This window comes from Brassica napus, chromosome C4, assembly GCF_020379485.1.
Source record: "Brassica napus cultivar Da-Ae chromosome C4, Da-Ae, whole genome shotgun sequence".
NCBI classification, from domain to species: domain Eukaryota; kingdom Viridiplantae; phylum Streptophyta; class Magnoliopsida; order Brassicales; family Brassicaceae; genus Brassica; species Brassica napus.
Window position 1 is genome coordinate 30983908 of NC_063447.1, and position 17130 is coordinate 31001037.

The following is a 17130-nucleotide window of genomic DNA, read 5'->3' on the forward strand; positions in this document are numbered from 1 at the left end:
TATTTTTTTAAAAAAACTTATAACCTAGTTTCGGAGTAATAATACTCGAGAATTGAAAGCCGTAGAACACTCATATTACCATACGTTTTAATTTCATTATTGCATCAAAGTAAGATACCATATATGTTTTGACCTTTTTTAAAAAAGAACCATAAAAATAAACAACACTTATTTAATTTAAAAAATTTTAAAATCAAGAACACGTTGATTCCTTGATATTGAAATTCTTTGCCAGCAGAAACTGCTCTTACGATGGCGTGACCGTCACGTTACTTCTCTCTTCTTAGATCTCTTCCCTTCTTCTCATAGCATTATCTAGACCTGAAACCGTACGAGCCAGGTTTTGTTCCATCACAAGGGTTTTCTGATTCCAAGGCAATCGTCTTCCTCATCATTTCCGTCTACAACCGTACGTAGCGCAACCCACCACTTACTTGCTTTTTTTGGGAGGTTGGTAGTTGATAGTGCGTTTACCTCTCTCTATTCTCTAAATTCTAATAAGTCTCAAGTCTTGCATTATTTTCTGATATTTTTTCTCTTCTTTTCTTTTACATTATTTTGAATATTTTTATATCGAAAATGTAAGACTATTATTTTGTAAAATTGTTGTCTTGTAAAATCGTTTGTTGATTAGATACACCGCCTTGTAATTTGTATTAATGACATCAATGCATTGTCAACATAAACTATATATATCCTTATAAATCCAAATTTATATAATGAATGTAGTCTAATATACATCCATATACGGGATATAATGTACGGAATTATGTTCTGTTGACACTTGACAGAGACTGATAAAATAAATGAAGCTACTGTTATTTTGCCGATTGGTTTATATGTAGGCTTTTTCTTTGTCAACGGTTTATATGTAGTTTGATGGTGCATAAGTATTTTTTTACATTTGACCAAGAGGTTTGTTTAACTATAGAATGTCTGATATATCTAAATATTTTATTTGTGGATCGTAATACATTGTACTACACTGAATACAAATACACTTCAATCTTAATGAGATAAATACGTACAATAACCATTCGGTATCAAAAGTCGCTTTGGCCGAGTGGTTAAGGCGTGTGCCTGCTAAGTACATGGGCTTTTCCCGCGAGAGTTCGAATCTCTCAGGCGACGATATATTTTTCCTCTTTTCTTTTTTGATATGTGTACTTTTTTATCTATCCGGTGGCGTTAAAAGACTGCTGCAACGTGCCTTCTCTCGTCTAAGCAAGCAATAAACAAAAGTATATAAAGGCACTGACACAAGAGAACAGAAAGAGAGTTCACAAAATCACAACCACCGTTCCAAAGATTACGTCTTCTTATCGCGATATGGGCCAAACTTTGTAAGTACTCTAATAGAATCCAGCGGCCAACAATCAACACCAAAAAGGATCCAACTTTTTGTAAAGAATCTCTGACAACTTTCCCACCTTGCACACTAATTCCAAAAGTTTCCCATAAAGCCATACACCCAAATCTGGAAAGAAACTCAACATGACCGCATGATTTTATTTTTGCCCAGACCATTCTATAAACACACACTCTCTCTCTGGTCACTTCAATTTTATTCAATTTTTATTTTCCAATTTCAAAGATTTTATAATAGTTTTTTTTCTCAAGTTTTCAACTAAAGACGGTGGGAGAAAGGTATTAAAGTACGTGGGAAGAGTGTACAAACTGAAACCTCATATTCTTTCCTTTTTTCCTTTTTTCTGCTCTCCACCGGAAATCGCTATTTCCTTTTAAAACTCTCTCCTTCACCGTGAGTGGACCCCCCTTCCGGCACCAGTGCTACGGTCTTTGTCTTCATTCCATTTTGGAAAGTCTACCCTCTCTCCCAATCATTATTATTCCTCATTAATTCTCTTCCTTAAAATAAAAAGAATCCCTTTGATTGATCCGTTTGACGATGTCTTTTAAGGAAATTGTTTACGTAGCTTTCCTTTTCATTTAAAATCATCCTTCCTTTCCTACGTTCATACTTTCCTCTTTCTCTTGAAACTTGATTTCCAAGCCAATCACGGTAATGATATCTATCAAAATAATAACGGAATATTGCAACATTAAGTGCAAATTCGCTGGCTCTGCAATAGATCTTTTACCGAAAGTACTTCCCCACGGCCGGTGCAAGATTTCAGTGCAAACAATGGCCGACAAACTTCACAACGCCATACGATCCTTGTCCATCGAAGATGATGATCCGGTAACATTACCAGACGATCCGAAATTCCGGGTTTTTGATGCTAACGCTACAAGTTTGATGGGGAGGCTTTTGAATCCGGATTGCCAACCAATGGCCAAGATGATCTACTATATGCCCACAGCTTGGAGAGTGCATGGTAGGGTACGAGGGATTGCCCTTTCTCGTGACAGATTCCAGTTTATCTTCCAGCGGGAAGAGGATCTCTTAACTGTCTTAAAAGATCGGCCTTGGTCTTACAACCACTGGACAATGCTCTTGGAGAGATGGACCCCAAATCCGCCAGCCTCGTTCCTTACATCTTTGGACGTCTGGATCAGGATAAGGAATATACCGGTGAACTATTATACATCTGATACGATGTATGCCCTCGCTAAGAAGATTGGCAGGGTGGTGGAGTTGGCCTATGACCCAAAGGTTTCGCAAACGACTGATTACGTGCGTGCCAAGGTATGCTTCAATGTGGAGAACTCATCCTTGGAGGCTAAGAATCTCATAATACCGGAGGAGGTAGTGGTCATTAAGTACGAATATGAGAAGATTCATAAAAGATGTTTCTCATGTCTTCGCTTGACACATGAAAAAGCTCACTGTCCTTTCCTTAAAAGGGCACATGCGAACAAAGGTGGAACATCTAAAGAAGGGGAAGCTATTAGAAATACTCAGATACCAGCGCTGCTAGCTGCGCCTCTGGAATCGCCTCCGGGTTTTCCTACGATGTTTCCAAAACTATCTAAAGAAGATAGGCAAGCGGCCATGATGTATGTCTCCCATGCGGACGAGACTGAGAGGAGAGCTAGAATCTTACGTGTCCAACATTCCATCGAAAATACGAAAGATGATGACACAAGTGTGCCTATCCGAATATCCCACAACCTCAACAAAGATAAAGGGCTGGTGTTTGGCTATAGCCATGGTGATGATAGCAACAACGAGAGCAATAATACCAATACTCTTCATGCTGTCTCGGCCCCTGCTTTGCTAAAAGATAAAGAGGACAGGGCTGCTACCTCTGGGGAACAGAGTGCTTCATCCAACTTTCAGATTAACGGTTCAACGGTTTTCAGATTGGGTAACACTACTTCATCTGGATATACCGGAACTTCGAGATCTAAAAGGATTGATCGGAAAAGACCACCAGCCTGGGTGAGAAGAGTGAGAACAAACAGGTACGGCGCTGGTGCTATTGCTGTTTCACAAGGAGCAGTTCAGCCCATGGAGGGATCGGGGAAACGTAAGCCAGAGGACAATAAGGGTCAGAGCTCATACTACGTTGGAGCAGAGGGATCTAAGAAACCAAACACAAACAAAATTTCGGTGGCTTCCAGTTTGAAGCCGCTGCCATCCCAATGAGCATACTGAGCTGGAACTGTCGAGGAGCTGGAAGCTCTGAGACAGTTCAACGTATCCGGGATTTTCGTCGTCAGTTTTTCCCGGATTTTTTGTTCTTGATGGAGACGAAGCAAAGGTTTACTTATATGGATGTTCTAAAAGCAAGTTTGGGTTATGATAAACTACATACGGTTGAGCCCATTGGTCGCAGTGGGGGCTTAGCTTTAATGTGGAAAAGCAGTTATGGGGTCGAGATTCTTCACAGTGATAAAAGAATTATTGACCTCAAAATCACAATTGGTTCTATGGTATTTTTTCTATCATGCGTCTACGGAGACCCAGTGAGAGAAAGGCGTAGAGTGGTGTGGGAGCAGTTAACTAACATTGGAATGCATAGAAATGAGGCATGGGTGTTGGTTGGTGACTTTAATGAGTTGATTCATCACGGTGAGAAACTTGGTGGTCCAACTAGAGAGGAGTCCACGTTCTGGGACTTTAGAAACATGGCTGAAGCATGTAAGATCAGAGAGATGAGATTCAAAGGCAACAGCCTCTCTTGGGCCGGTAAGAGAGACAACGTCTGGATACAGTGTCGTTTGGATAGAAGTTTTGGTAATGATGCATGATTTCGTCTCTTTCCCCAATCATCAACTGAGTACATGAGTATGTGGCCCTCTGACCACCGACCATTGCGAATTGAGTTTGCACTGGAACCAGAGAGTCTACAAAGAGGACGGTTTTACTTTGATAAGCGGATGTTTGGTAAAAGAGGTGTGGAAGAAGCCATCATTCGTGGTTGGGAGGCAGAGAATGACTCGTCGGATCTAAGTGTTCTAGACCGCATTGCTCAATGCAGAACGGAACTAGCTAAGCTTAAAAAAGCTAGTGACTGGAACTCTAAAACAAAGATCGAACGTCTGCAGACTGAGCTTGAAAAAGAATCATCGAAAAGGTTCCCAGTCTTTGGTGTCTTGAGGAGGCTAAAACAAGAACTTTCTAAAGCATTCTACGAAGAGGAGATTTTCTGGAGACAGAGGAGTCGAGAAGAATGGCTGAGAGAGGGGGACAAAAACACCACGTACTTTCACAATGTCGTGAAAGGAAAAAAGATAAGGAATAAAATCATGATGTTGAAGGACATATTTGGTAATGAGCATTTCACAGAGGGGTCTAAAGGGAACATAGCGGTTGAGTACTTTCGTGACCTCTTCACTAGCTCAAACCCGGTTGATCTGGAAACTTTATTTGAAGGTTTCAACGCCAGGGTGACCACCGAGATGAACGATAGTCTGACGAGAGAAGTGTCACCAGAGGAAATTAAGAAGGCGACATTTGGAATAAAAGCCAGCAGTTCACCAGGGGAAGATGGTCTCACGGGCTTCTTTTACCAAAAGTACTGGCACGTGGTTGGTCCTAAACTGATCCAGGATGTGCAAGGTTTCTTTCGAACGCCTATCCTCCCGGCTGGTTGGAATCATACACAACTATGCTTGCTAGCTAAGGTTACTGATCCCACAGAGATGAAGGACATGAGGCCCATAAGTCTTTGTACTGTCCAGTACAAAATTATCTCGAGGATTATATGTAATAGACTCAAGCTGATACTCCCAGAGATAATCTCAGAGACACAAGGAGCCTTTGTGGGAGGCCGACTTATCACAGACAATGTGATCATCGCACATGAGCTAGTGCACGGTCTGGGTACGAACGAAAAGATTGATAGCCAGAGTATGGCTGTGAAAACAGACATGTCGAAAGCCTACGATCGAGTAGAATGGAACTTCCTGGAGGTTTTGTTGGAGAGAATGGGCTTTGATAGAAAATGGGTAAGTTGGACAATGGCTTGCATAAGCACTGTCTCTTTCTCGGTGTTACTAAATGCTCGATCACATGGATTCATCAAGCCTGAAAGAGGGATAAGACAAGGAGATCCTCTTTCCCCTTTCTTATTTATCCTCTGCGCTGAAGCGTTGGTTCATGTTCTGAATGCGTCTGAAGCAAAAGGTAAATTACATGGGATCAAGCTAGCTACATCTAGTCCTCCAGTCCATCACTTGCTGTTCCCCGATGATAGCTTATTGCTATGTGACGCGGATGCCATAGAAAGCGAGGAAATAACCAGATGTTTGAAACTATATGGAGATGCATCTGGACAGTTAATCAACAAGGCCAAGTCGTCAATTATCTTTGGAAAAGGCATCGGGGATCAAACTAAGGCGGATGTCATGCTAGCTTTGGGCATCGACAAGGAAGGGGGTGAAGGGACTTACTTGGGGTTGCCTGAGTGTTTCAAAGGCTCAAAACGGGACCTTTTAAGTTTCATTAAAGAGAAGCTGGAAGGCAGACTCCAAGGCTGGTACTCTAAAACCCTATCGCAAGGTGCAAAAGAAGTACTGTTAAAATCAATGGCCTTAGCACTTTCAGTTTATGCTATGTCAGTGTTCAGGTTACCCAAAGATCTGTGTGCGAAGATCACTAGCGCTATTGTGGAGTACTGGTGGAGCAGTGGAGATAAGAAAAGAAAGATTCCATGGGTAGCGTGGCAAAAACTATGTAAACCTAAGGAGCAAGGAGGTCTTGGCTTCCATGATATTGGCAAGTTTAATCAAGCTCTACTAGGGAAACAAGCATGGAGAATCTGGAACAATCCAGACTCATTGGTGGCCAAAGTACTTAAAGGTAAATACTTCAGAAGAGGCAACTTCCTGGAATGTGGTTTGGGCTCGCGTCCTTCCTTTGTGTGGAGAAGCATCATGCATGGCAGAGAGCTCCTACAACAAGGTCTTTTTAGACATACTGGAAATGGTATCAGCTCCAACGTGTGGGTTGAAAAGTGGATTATTGATACTATTCCTCGACCGCCAATGTACAAAGCAAACAGTGTTGTTAACTTGGCCCTTAAGGTATCTGATCTTCTTATCGAGGGGACTAGCGTTTGGAATCAACCCTTGCTAAGACAAACCTTCACGCCTGAGGATGTCCAAAGGATCCTGTTGATAAAACCTTGTGTGAATCAGGAAGATTCAGTCCGATGGGGTTTCAGTAAAGATGGAAGATACAATACTCGGAGTGGATATAAGCTCTTAGAAGCCCTGACTGACTTCAATCATCCCCAAGCTCGCGTCTTGCCACCGATCGAAAAACAGTTGTGGAAGAATCTCTGGAAAATCAAAGCGCCTCCAAAGATTAAACACTTTATTTGGAGAGCTCTATCGGGAGCTTTGGCAGTTAAGGAGCGTCTTACCACTCGGGGTATTCAGATTGATACCACTTGCTCTAACTGTTCAAGAGAATCTGAAAGCATTTGCCATATGCTTTTCGTTTGTGAAAAGGCAAAAGAAGTTTGGGACCTTGCCAACATTCCATTACCTCAAACTGGGTTTTCAAGGAACTCTGTATTCCTAAACTTCTTACATCTCTTGAAGGTATACAATTCAAATGAGGGGGATTCCAATACGCGAAGTGTTTTCCCTTGGCTTGTATGGGAATTATGGAAGGCGAGGAATGCACTGACCTTTGAAAACAAGACGGTAACGACCTACACCATTGCATCTAGGGCCTTTGAGGAAGCTTCCTCATGGCAGAAGACCATGATCCTCAAGTCAAACACGGAGATAGTAGATGATGTGGTAAGAACAGAAGAACCTATTGGATGGATTAAGCCACCGTCTGGATGTTTGAAGTGTAACGTGGGTTCATCATGGGTAGACCCTCATCACCCGAGTGGAGCTTCGTGGATTCTTCGTGGAGAAGATGGTCAAACCATTATGCATAGCAGACGTTCATACTCCTTCATGCGATCCAAAGCGGAAGCAGATCTATGGGCAATGCACTAGGCGGTGGAATGCATGCATAACACTCACCATGTCAACGTTATCTTCGAAGCTTCATCTGAACAACTCCATGATGTCCTTTCTGAGCCATTTCACCACCTTGAGTTCACTGGTGTGGTGCAATCTATAAACCAACTTCTCAATGGGATTAATGGATGGAGCCTTAACCACACCTTGCAAGAACGTAATGAGGCAGCTGCAACTATCGCCGTGAGTGTAACACAAGATCGGCGCTATCAATCATACATGGCACAACATGAACCTGCTTGGCTTCACCATCTGCTGGCCCTGGAAGCTTCTTCCAACTAAAGGAAGGGTCGACCTTTCACCCTACAAGCTCATATGTTTCCTCTTACATTATCATTTTCTTACACATCTTTCTTAGATGTCTATTGGCATCCTTTGTTTCAGCTTTGTCGTTTTATTTTCGGTGTTTCCTTTGTAAACATCATAGTTGTCGTCCTTACTTTGTTTCTAGGTGTTATAAAAAAAAACTGAAACCTCATCTATATCAATCTCTCACTACAAGTATTTGATCAAGAGTTGATTCTGGGTTTCAGGTACACGAGAAAATCTCTTTGCTTTTTTACCTTCTTTGCTCATGTGTCTGAACCTCAAATCTCCACTTTACTCTGTTTTCTAGGTCTGAAATTGGGGCTTGAAATCTCAGTCTCAAATCTCTAAATCAATTTATCATTACAAGGGTTTGATTGGGAGTTGATTCTGTGTGTTCAGGTACGAGAAAGCTCCTTCCTTTTAAACTATTTTTGTTCATGGGTCTGAACTCTGAAGTTTCCCCTTTCCTCTGTTTTTCTAGGTCTGAAAATTAGGGCTTGAAATCTCAATCTCAAATCTCTAAATCAAATTATCATTGCAAGGGTTTTGATTGGGAATTGATTCTGAGTTTCAGGTATGAGAAAGCTCTTTGCTTTATTCATGTGTCTGAAATTTCAACTTTTCTCTGTTTTCTGTGTCCGAAAGTTCCTTTCTTTGTCTGTCTGAATGATCTATTGATATGGCTTTTTCAGCTTTAGATTGATTAAAATTTCCAATCTTTGGCTGGCAAATTGAGAAAAATGGCTGGAGGGAGTGAAGAGGATCCATACACAAAACCCATTGGAAGATGGGCTGTGTTCTTCTATGGCGTTGGACATATGCTTAATGACATCACTGCTTCTTGTTGGTTCACTTACCTCCTCCTCTTCTTGACCCAAATCGGTCTCTCCCCAAGGTGAAATTACATCTAAGCTTTCATGTAATCCGGCTTTTGATTTGTAATAATTCAATCATAATCAAGTTTGTGTTTTTTCTTATGTAGAGATGCAGCCATTGTTATGCTCTCTGGCCAAGTTGCTGATGGGTTTGCTACTATCTTCACTGGTGAACTGGTACCATCAATAACTTACAAGACTTCTCTGTTGTGCATGTTGTTTAATCTAACTAGAGTTGAAAAAAAAAATGGTGTTGTGTAATGGCAGATAGATAGGTTTGGGCATTTCAAGATCTGGCATGCTGCAGGATCAGTACTTGTTGCAATCTCATTCTCCTCTGTTTTTGGAGGTTGTCTGCCTTGTTCCATCCTCCATAACGACTCTTTATCACTAGAAACTTTCTCCTATAGCATGTTTGCAGCTATCTTTAACATAGGATGGGCTGCTACTCAGGTTTCCCACATGTAACTTCATCTTTCTTTACCTCTCTCATTTTCAAAATTCTATCCATTGTGTGTGTGTGTGACTGTTTGGTTTCTTGATTACTCTCCAGGGCAATGGTTAATTGCATCTCGTTGAACTCAACAAGCAGAGTAGCTTTAACAAGCTGCCGCAATGCCTTTACTATGGTCAAGCTGCTTCCCTTGAATCAATGTGTAGTACCAAATATGTTTGACTAAAATTGTGTTCTTGATTTGCTTTTTCAGGTTGCTAATCTTAGCTTATATGCGATTGCTTTAGTAGTCTTCGGTGTTATCAAGGCTGGTTCAAAAGAAAACACCGAAACACAGGTTTCATACTTTGTGTTTGGCTTCTCCATCATATAAATATATTCAATATTTGATTGCATGTTTTCTCCTTTAACTCTGCAGTATCGCTGGATTGCATACTCATCCATCACAGTAGGATGCTGTTTTGTGGTCATATTCCTTATGGGAACAAAGGAGCCAAGGCTGAGGATGGACTTGAAAGAAACTAGCCGCCGAGTGAGAATACCGTGGGTCTATTGGTTCAAGAAGCTTCTCTACTATCAAGTCGCTATGGTTTACCTCCTCACTCGATTAGTATTGAATGTCTCTCAGGTTTGTTATCTTGCTTATATCTATATGCTCAAACTGGGATAGATTCTCATACAAGGTGTTGTGGTTTATCCTTTCTCAGGCTTATCTTGCATTCTTCGTTATTGATGACTTGCAAATGGATCAGTCCGCTAAAGCATTGGTAATATATATTCAAGAAGATCATTATAGTCTTTATATAAACTACTATTCTGATCTGATCAAATGGCATTGCGTAGGTTCCTGCAATAATCTATATTGGCAGCTTTGTTGTTTCGGTCCTGCTTCAGGTTCAGATTCTCATTATATCAATTTCTTCAGTTATGTCCAAAAGGTTTTTTTTCTCACGGATTGTGAAAATGTAGGAGATACCGTGGAATGGGAGACGGTTAAAGGCTTATTACTCGGCTGGTGGTATCATTTGGATGTTCTGTGGTGCAGCTATACTTCTATTGCCTAGAGACATTAGTTCTTTCATGTATGCAATATCAGTCTTCATAGGCATCGCAAATGCATTAATGATGGTATAAACTATATTCACCCACCGCTCATTTTGATACCTCCTTTAGTTCTAAACAATGTCTAACTTCAAATCTATGTGACACAGGTTACAGCAATCAGTATGCAGAGCGTGTTGGTTGGTGCAGAAGTAGGTGGATGCGCATTTGTATGTGGTTCCTTGAGCTTCTTAGACAAAATGTCTTGTGGAATTGCTCTGTATGTTCTTCAGTCTCACCAAAGTAAGTTCCTTTTTAGCAATAACCATTCGTTTCTCCTGGTGCTAGCTATTTTCCTGAAGATGTTTTGGGTTTCAACTTGAAGGTACTTCACCAAGAATCCAACTGAACAACGGCCAACAAAGTGTTTACTTTTCGGTTACAAGATACGGTTTAGGCCTTGTTCCAGCTTTATGCTCGTTTGTTGGTGTTGTTGTCACATTCTTTATGGAGCTAGAAGCTGCTGGGTCACTATCCAAGCCCCTGCTTGATGAGCTGTTACTTAAATGACGGTTTCTTGAACATATTTGATTTCAAGTCCACTAATCTTTGATCACACTGTGACAGTAATTTACCTGTATCTAAAGAAATGTGGATCTAATAAATCTGGGATTTCAGGTTTGATTGATTGCTTTTTCTTTTTGATTTGTCTTGTGTTTTTGGTTTGATTTTTGTGTAAAAATGAAAATAGTGTGTTGTTGTTACTGTTGTTTACTACGCAAGATGCAAACATGATTTGGAAAGAGAAATTGTTGAGAAATATTATAAGTTAGATACTATTTTTTTCAGAAATATTTTCAGTCATTTGGCTTTTAATAATTATTGTCTAGGATTTAGAATTTAAAAAATGTTGGATTTATAAATTCTATATATAATTATTAAACATTTATAAATAAATTTTAAAATTATTCATTGTTATATATAAATTTCGGTTATTTATGCAAAATAGTTATTATTTAAAAATAAATAAAAAACATACATCAGATTTGTGGTAAAAATAGATTTTTTCCAGTTAAAAATGTTAATTCAATATTTTTGACACCAAAATAATAAAATATCAAATAATAATTTTACATCGATATTAAAATTATTTATAAGAATTTACATATGAAGCTAAGACCTTTTTACAAAGATCCAGGTTTGACAAAGCCAAAAGTTTATGTAAATTTTTTTGTTAATCTATAAAATAATCATTTTATTTGGAATTACTTAACCCAAACACATGTTGGTCTACAAACAACAAATAGAAATGTTCAATTTGTACCGAAAGTTCTAAAACCAAATAGAAATGTTCTTAACCGGGTTTGATTGCTGGCATAACCGGGTTTTCAGGTGTAAGCCTTCTTCTTCTGCTAGAAACCCTAATTTTGGGGGACATGTTGCAGTCTCTCAGTCGCGCACCCCCTCCCCTGAGAATCGTCACCGATGAATCCGATAAGGTCGTCTTCTCGACGAGCTAGTTAAGCCATCTATCTTCTGCCATTTGAACCCTCCAGGTTCGTAACAATCATTTTGATCTCTATCCCTTCCTCCTGCTAATTCGATCGAGATTAAAAATTCGAACTTTTTGCAGGAAAGATCGCAGAGAATAATGGGGATTGAGCTCAGATATGAACTTTGCACTTGTTTTCACCACAAATGTAGTTCGTAAAGCTTATCGCTTTCTCTTCCCCTCTAGAAAATTCTGCAACGGAAACTTGAATGGTAGTGACGAAGAATCCGATTTAGGGTTTCCTCATTTAGAAGATCGAGAAGCAATCTGTGTTCGGAGTAAGGTTTTAGAGACTGGTGCGTCTCGTGTTCTCGAGGCATTACATCAAGAAGAAGACTCTGTTTTCGATACAAAGTTTTCACCTTTAGATGAATTGAATGTTAGAGTCTCTGGCCTTCTCGTTAGAGACGTTCTCGTAGGGATCTTGAGAAACTTGCGTTGTGATGATAACAACAAGACTAGATGCGCCAAATTAGCTTACAGATTCTTCGTTTGGTCTAGAGAGCAAGAACGTTTCAGACACACGGTGGATTCTTACCATTTGCTAATGAAGATCTTTGCAGACTGTGGTGAGTACAAGGCAATGTGGAGGTTAGTTGATGAGATGGTTCAAGACGGGTACCCGACCACAGCGAGGACGTTTAATCTCTTGATCTGCAGCTGCGGCGAAGCTGGTCTTGCGAAACAAGCCGTTGTGCAGTTCATAAAGTTCAAGGCTTTTAACTACAGGCCCTTTAAGCATTCTTATAACGCGATTTTGAATGCTCTGCTTGGTGTGAAGCAGTATGGTTTGATCGAGTGGGTGTATGAGCAGATGTTGGAAGACGGGTTTTCGCCTGATGTGGTGACTTACAACGTCCTCATGTGGAGTAACTATAGGTTAGGGAAGATGGATCAGTTTGATAGGTTGTTTGATGAGATGGCTAGAGATGGTTTGTCTCCGGATTTGTATACATTCAACATTTTGCTCCACATTTTGGGGAGAGGGAACAAACCGCTAGCTGCATTGACTACGTTGAACCATATGAAGGAAGTAGGGATCGAGCCGAGCGTTATCCACTTCACTACTTTGATAGACGGTCTAAGCCGTGCAGGGAATCTAGAGGCGTGCAAGTACTTCATTGATGAGATGGTTAAAGTTGGGTGCACGCCTGATGTTGTTTGCTATACCGTGATGATCACAGGGTATGTTATATCCGGAGAGCTGGAGAAGGCGAAAGAGATGTTCAGTGAGATGACAAGTAAAGGGCAGTTGCCGAATGTTTTCACATACAATGCTATGATCCGGGGGTTGTGTATGGCGGGAGAGTTCAGAGAGGCGTGCTGGATGCTGAAGGAGATGGAGTCTAGAGGGTGTAGCCCGAATTTTGTAGTGTATAGTACATTGGTGAGCTATTTGAGAAAAGCAGGGAAGCTTGGAGAGGCTCGCAAGGTAATAAGAGACATGGTGAAGAAAGGACATTATGTTCATTTAGTTCCAAAGATGATGAAATATAGGAGATGATTTTAGGTTTCTTTTTGTTAATTTGAGGTTGTTGTTTCTCTCATTTACAGAGTTTTGTAACTTACATTCTTGTTCTTTCCTCAAAGAAAGTTTGATAAGTGGTTCACTGATAAGTATAAAACAATAATAACAATTAATAAGTTGATAAGCTGATATGTTCACTTATGGGCATTCATTCATTCACATTTTAAAAATAGTGGTTCCGGTTGAGATTTTAACTTTAATGGCTTTAGAGGCTTTAACTTATTTCTAAAGTTTTTTAAAGTCCTAAAAGTCTTCGTTAAAAATCTCAAAGCCTAAAAAACTAATTTTACTTTTTAACATCTTTACTAATAAAGTAGAGTTTGTTTTTTCTCTCCTTGGGGTTTTTTTGACACTTATCGCGTTCTCATTCGTTGAATGATGTTTTTTGATTTGGGCTTTCTGAAACATTTATGGCCCAGTTATAGAATAGGTTTTGCGTTTTCTGTTTTCTGGGAGACTCAAAACGGCGTCGACGTCTTCTGCTTTTCTTGAAGAAAGCTCGAGACTTTTTTTTTTTTTTTGTGAATAGAAAGCTTGAGACTTTTGAAACTGTCGGAGACAACTCTGGGCGGATCCGGCGTGGCGCTTCACTACGCAAATCTGATAGTCGTAATGGAAAAGATGATAAAGCAACCCCAGTTGGTGGGTCTCAACGCGAGAGACGATCTCTGCTCGATGTTGCCGGCGACCGTGAGATCGTCACTCAGTTCGAGATTAAAAGGAGTTGGGTTCAGGGCAAATGCATTGCATTATGCAGCTGTAACAGGTTTGTTTTTAATAAGCCTATTGCTTATTTCATTTCGCTTTCTAAGATCACAAAGTGTTCTGTTTTGTGTATCATTAGGGTAAATCGAGTTCCAAAAGGAGTTGCTGTCCCAAGGTGTTCCTGTTGATTCTCAAAGTGAGTCTGGCACGCCATTGATTTGGGATGCTGGCCATGACTTATTAGATCACAATGTCGATGTAAACTTTTGTGTATAATGCATATCTTTAGTTGAATTTCCATCTAAACCGTAGTTTTAATTTTGATTTTTTTATGGTCTTGAAGCCTAACGCCGAGAGCGAAGATAATGTCACGCCGTTGTTATCATCAGTGGCGGCTGGTTCTATGGCATGCTTAGAGCTGTTGGTCAAGGTTTGAGATGTTCCTAATTTGAGTGTTGTGCTGTTTCAGTTGCTATACATCTTAGATCAATCTTGGTTCTTATTTTGTTAATTACAGGCAGGTGCCAAAGCTAATGTTTTTGCTGGTGGTGCAACTCAGTTGTTAATGTTGGAGATTTGTGTTAAGCAACTGTTTACTTAAAGCTGGAGCTGATCCTAATAAGAAAGACGAGGTAACCTCAACGTAACAATCAGCTCTTTAAAAATAAACACAAATCCTCACATGGCTGTGATTTTCAGGATGGCAATAGGCCATTAAGATTGTTGCATCTCTAAGAGAGAACATAAAGATTGTTGAGACTCTCTTCATGTTGTGAACAAAACCTGAAAGTGTTTTAGACTGGACATTTGTTGGAGTTCCCGCTCACATGGAATCAAATAAAAAAACACGAGGGGAACTCAAACAAGTCAAAATCTGGAGAGACTGTAATTTAGAAAGACCTTTCTGAATCCTGAGGTACTTCATACTTTGAAGTTTGATCAAAATGCATCTCTTTTGCATGAAATTTTTAAAGCACACTGTTATATATTCCACAGCTCTCTCCAGAAGCAAAGGGGGAAAGGCACATAAGCAAAAGCAAGAGGACAAGACGCATTCCATATTCCCATCGATGCTTACACACAAGTATTCAACATTAAAACTACTTCTAAAGCTTATGTCCATTTTGTGATTTTGTGGCATTTTCTTTGAACAATGGCCATTGGTTTGACCCCACAGATCATACCTTCTTCTTAAACAAAGCCTCTGTTGGTTGCGATTAGGACAAGTTGAACATGCCTTATCAGATGCTAAAGTCTGCAGAGAACTGAAACCTGATTGGCCTAAAGAATGTTTCCGAGAAGGTGCTGCTCTTCGTTTGCTACAGGTAAAAATCATCTCAATTCTATTACAAAAAGCCTTTGCCTTTGAACACTGAAACATTATAATTCACTGAGTTATCAATGAATCTCCAGCGATTTGATAAGGCAGCCAATGCTTTTTACGAGAGAGTGAATCAAGGAGATCATTGATGCTTTCAGTTTTGTTTGAAACCCTCGTGATGTTTTGTCTTTTTTAAAATCATTCTCTCAAGAGAGTTGAAGTGTCTTTTCTTTCTTCTACAGAGAAGCTGTAGATGCTCGAAGGAAGTTTCACGGCAACGATAAGATTAAGGCCAAACCATAAGTTCTTCTAAAGATGACTCTGTTTAGTATATGTATGAAGTTTTGATTTTGCTTCTTACCTTGGTCTCTCCCCTATGCAGTTGATGCCTATTTTACTTATATGTACTAAAAACTTCAGGTCTAGAGTTTTTTTGTGCTCTGATTTTGTCATTGTATTTGGATTTACAGCTTTGATTTTTAAAAGTTGTAAACAAATATTTTATTTGTTTTAGTTAACATTTTATTTTATTTTTGCCAGCAAAAATCTAATCTACTAAACCATTTTTATTTTTGGATATCTAATCTATTACTCAAATTTAAATGACTAATAAAATATAATTGTGTATGTTCGTATGATATTATCTAGACATTTTTTATAACAGTATTACATACAGTCCTAAGACTGTCTTTGTTGCCACATAAGTTACCACTTTTCTCAATGATGATGCGTAACCGCTGTCAACCTCACTTCCCCTCCCATTTAGGAAGAAAGGAGGAGAGCTTATAAATGTAGACATGGTTTTGCTCGATGGGAAAGTTATCATACTCAAGCTTCTATCATTTAATCTGTTGTAGATTTACACAAAACCTCCCTAACTTTACGGCTCTCCAATCACATTTTAGATTTGCAGTCTACCCTGATCAATGAATCCATCGCAGTACATAGACTAAACACTTTCAAGCACTTCATCACTTTCAAGCCCCTCATTAAAGAAGGAGAATTCTATGAGCTTAGCAATTCCGATGAGGTTAGTGGCAGCAAAACCTTTAACAGTGGAAACCAAATCATTCACTACAATCAGAATTGACATGTATGTAAGTATGCATGGGAATTTAGGTACCCTTTCAGGTATGGATATTATCCATTTGAATCTCGGTTTTTTTATGAGGTTAGTGGCAGCAAAACCTTTAACAGTGGAAACCAAATCATTCACTACAATCTGAATTGACATGTATGTAAGTATGCATGGGCATTTGGCCTTTCAGGTATGGATATTATCCATTCGAATATCGGTTTTTCGATTCTTGGTTTTTTGGATTTTGAAAAATGGTCTCATTCGGATATTAAAAAAACGGGTGGGGTTCGAATCGGATCCTCCTGGATCTTGGTGGGTTCGGATTTTAACCGAAATAATCAAATTATTCGATTCGACTCGGGTATTTTATATCCAAACTACTCAAACTTATCAAAAATAACTTAAAAACCAAAATATTCAATTTATATAGTCCGAATTGGTTATTTTTTCGGAAAGTAACCATGGATACAATGTTATTTGAGTACTTTTTATCCAAAACATCCATTTTATCTATAAATATCCAAAAATTAATATATTTGATTTATAATTTTAACTTTAGGTATTAATGCTATTATGAAATTATATTACATATATATGTTTGGATATGTTCGGATACTCATTCGGTTTTCGGATTTTGAAAAAAAAAAAAAAAACAGTTCAGATATTTAGGCAACATACGATCAGGTCGGATACCCGGTTTTCGGGTTGGTTATGGGTAATATTAGGCCCATCTTTTTATGTAAGGATTAATATTATTACACGCTTACGAAAGAAAACACACTTTAATAATAAATATCTTCTAATAGTAAAAGTTGGACATCCTCAATGAAGAAGATGCTCACGTCGACACAGAAAATCAGCCAACATAAAAGTTG

At 39.3% G+C, this 17130-nt stretch overlaps 2 protein-coding genes and 1 non-coding gene across 7 annotated transcripts; all 3 read left to right on the forward strand.

Annotated features, from left to right (window-relative positions):
• Nucleotides 1–1049: 1049 nt before the first annotated feature.
• Nucleotides 1050–1131, forward strand: TRNAS-GCU. The gene has a single exon. It is a non-coding gene; the product is annotated as a tRNA-Ser (tRNA).
• Nucleotides 1132–4183: 3052 nt separating this feature from the next.
• LOC111202037 (major facilitator superfamily domain-containing protein 12) lies at nucleotides 4184–10910 on the forward strand. Of its 4 annotated transcripts, XM_048753676.1 has the most exons (14): nucleotides 7720–7925; nucleotides 8009–8100; nucleotides 8183–8275; nucleotides 8394–8596; nucleotides 8684–8753; nucleotides 8844–9040; nucleotides 9130–9205; nucleotides 9284–9367; nucleotides 9449–9658; nucleotides 9738–9797; nucleotides 9874–9924; nucleotides 10000–10158; nucleotides 10242–10374; nucleotides 10457–10910. In XM_048753676.1, the coding sequence occupies exons 4-14, from the start codon at nucleotides 8442–8444 to the stop codon at nucleotides 10639–10641; spliced, it is 1380 nt and encodes a 459-aa protein (XP_048609633.1). In that variant the 5' UTR covers nucleotides 7720–7925; nucleotides 8009–8100; nucleotides 8183–8275; nucleotides 8394–8441; the 3' UTR covers nucleotides 10642–10910. The 4 variants fall into 4 exon arrangements, 2 of the variants coding, with proteins under 2 accessions (XP_048609634.1, XP_048609633.1); XM_048753677.1 differs by lacking the exon at nucleotides 8183–8275 and having other exon boundaries at nucleotides 7719–7925; XR_007322030.1 differs by lacking the exons at nucleotides 8183–8275; nucleotides 8684–8753; nucleotides 8844–9040; ... (6 more) ...; nucleotides 10242–10374; nucleotides 10457–10910 and having other exon boundaries at nucleotides 4184–7925; nucleotides 8394–8436.
• A 537-nt stretch (nucleotides 10911–11447) lies between these two features.
• On the forward strand, nucleotides 11448–13233 carry LOC106445117 (pentatricopeptide repeat-containing protein At3g60050). 2 transcript variants are annotated; one of them, XM_013886625.3, is made up of 2 exons: nucleotides 11448–11627; nucleotides 11705–13233. In XM_013886625.3, the coding sequence occupies exon 2, from the start codon at nucleotides 11742–11744 to the stop codon at nucleotides 13125–13127; it is 1386 nt and encodes a 461-aa protein (XP_013742079.3). In that variant the 5' UTR covers nucleotides 11448–11627; nucleotides 11705–11741; the 3' UTR covers nucleotides 13128–13233. The 2 variants fall into 2 exon arrangements, with proteins under 2 accessions (XP_013742079.3, XP_048609636.1); XM_048753679.1 differs by having other exon boundaries at nucleotides 11484–11627; nucleotides 11710–13233.
• The last annotated feature ends 3897 nt before the right edge of the window (nucleotides 13234–17130 follow it).

What these genes read in the sequence shown, in the direction of transcription:
- LOC111202037 (XM_048753677.1), top strand. Translation starts at nt 8,442, where the DNA reads ATGGCTGGAGGGAGTGAAGAGGATCCATACACAAAACCCATTGGAAGA. An exon ending in CAAATCGGTCTCTCCCCAAG is followed by an intron (nt 8,597 to 8,683) that starts GTGAAATTACAT and finishes TTTCTTATGTAG; the next exon opens with AGATGCAGCCATTGTTATGC. An exon ending in ATCAGTCCGCTAAAGCATTG is followed by an intron (nt 9,798 to 9,873) that starts GTAATATATATT and finishes GGCATTGCGTAG; the next exon opens with GTTCCTGCAATAATCTATAT.
- LOC106445117 (XM_013886625.3), top strand. Translation starts at nt 11,742, where the DNA reads ATGAACTTTGCACTTGTTTTCACCACAAATGTAGTTCGTAAAGCTTAT.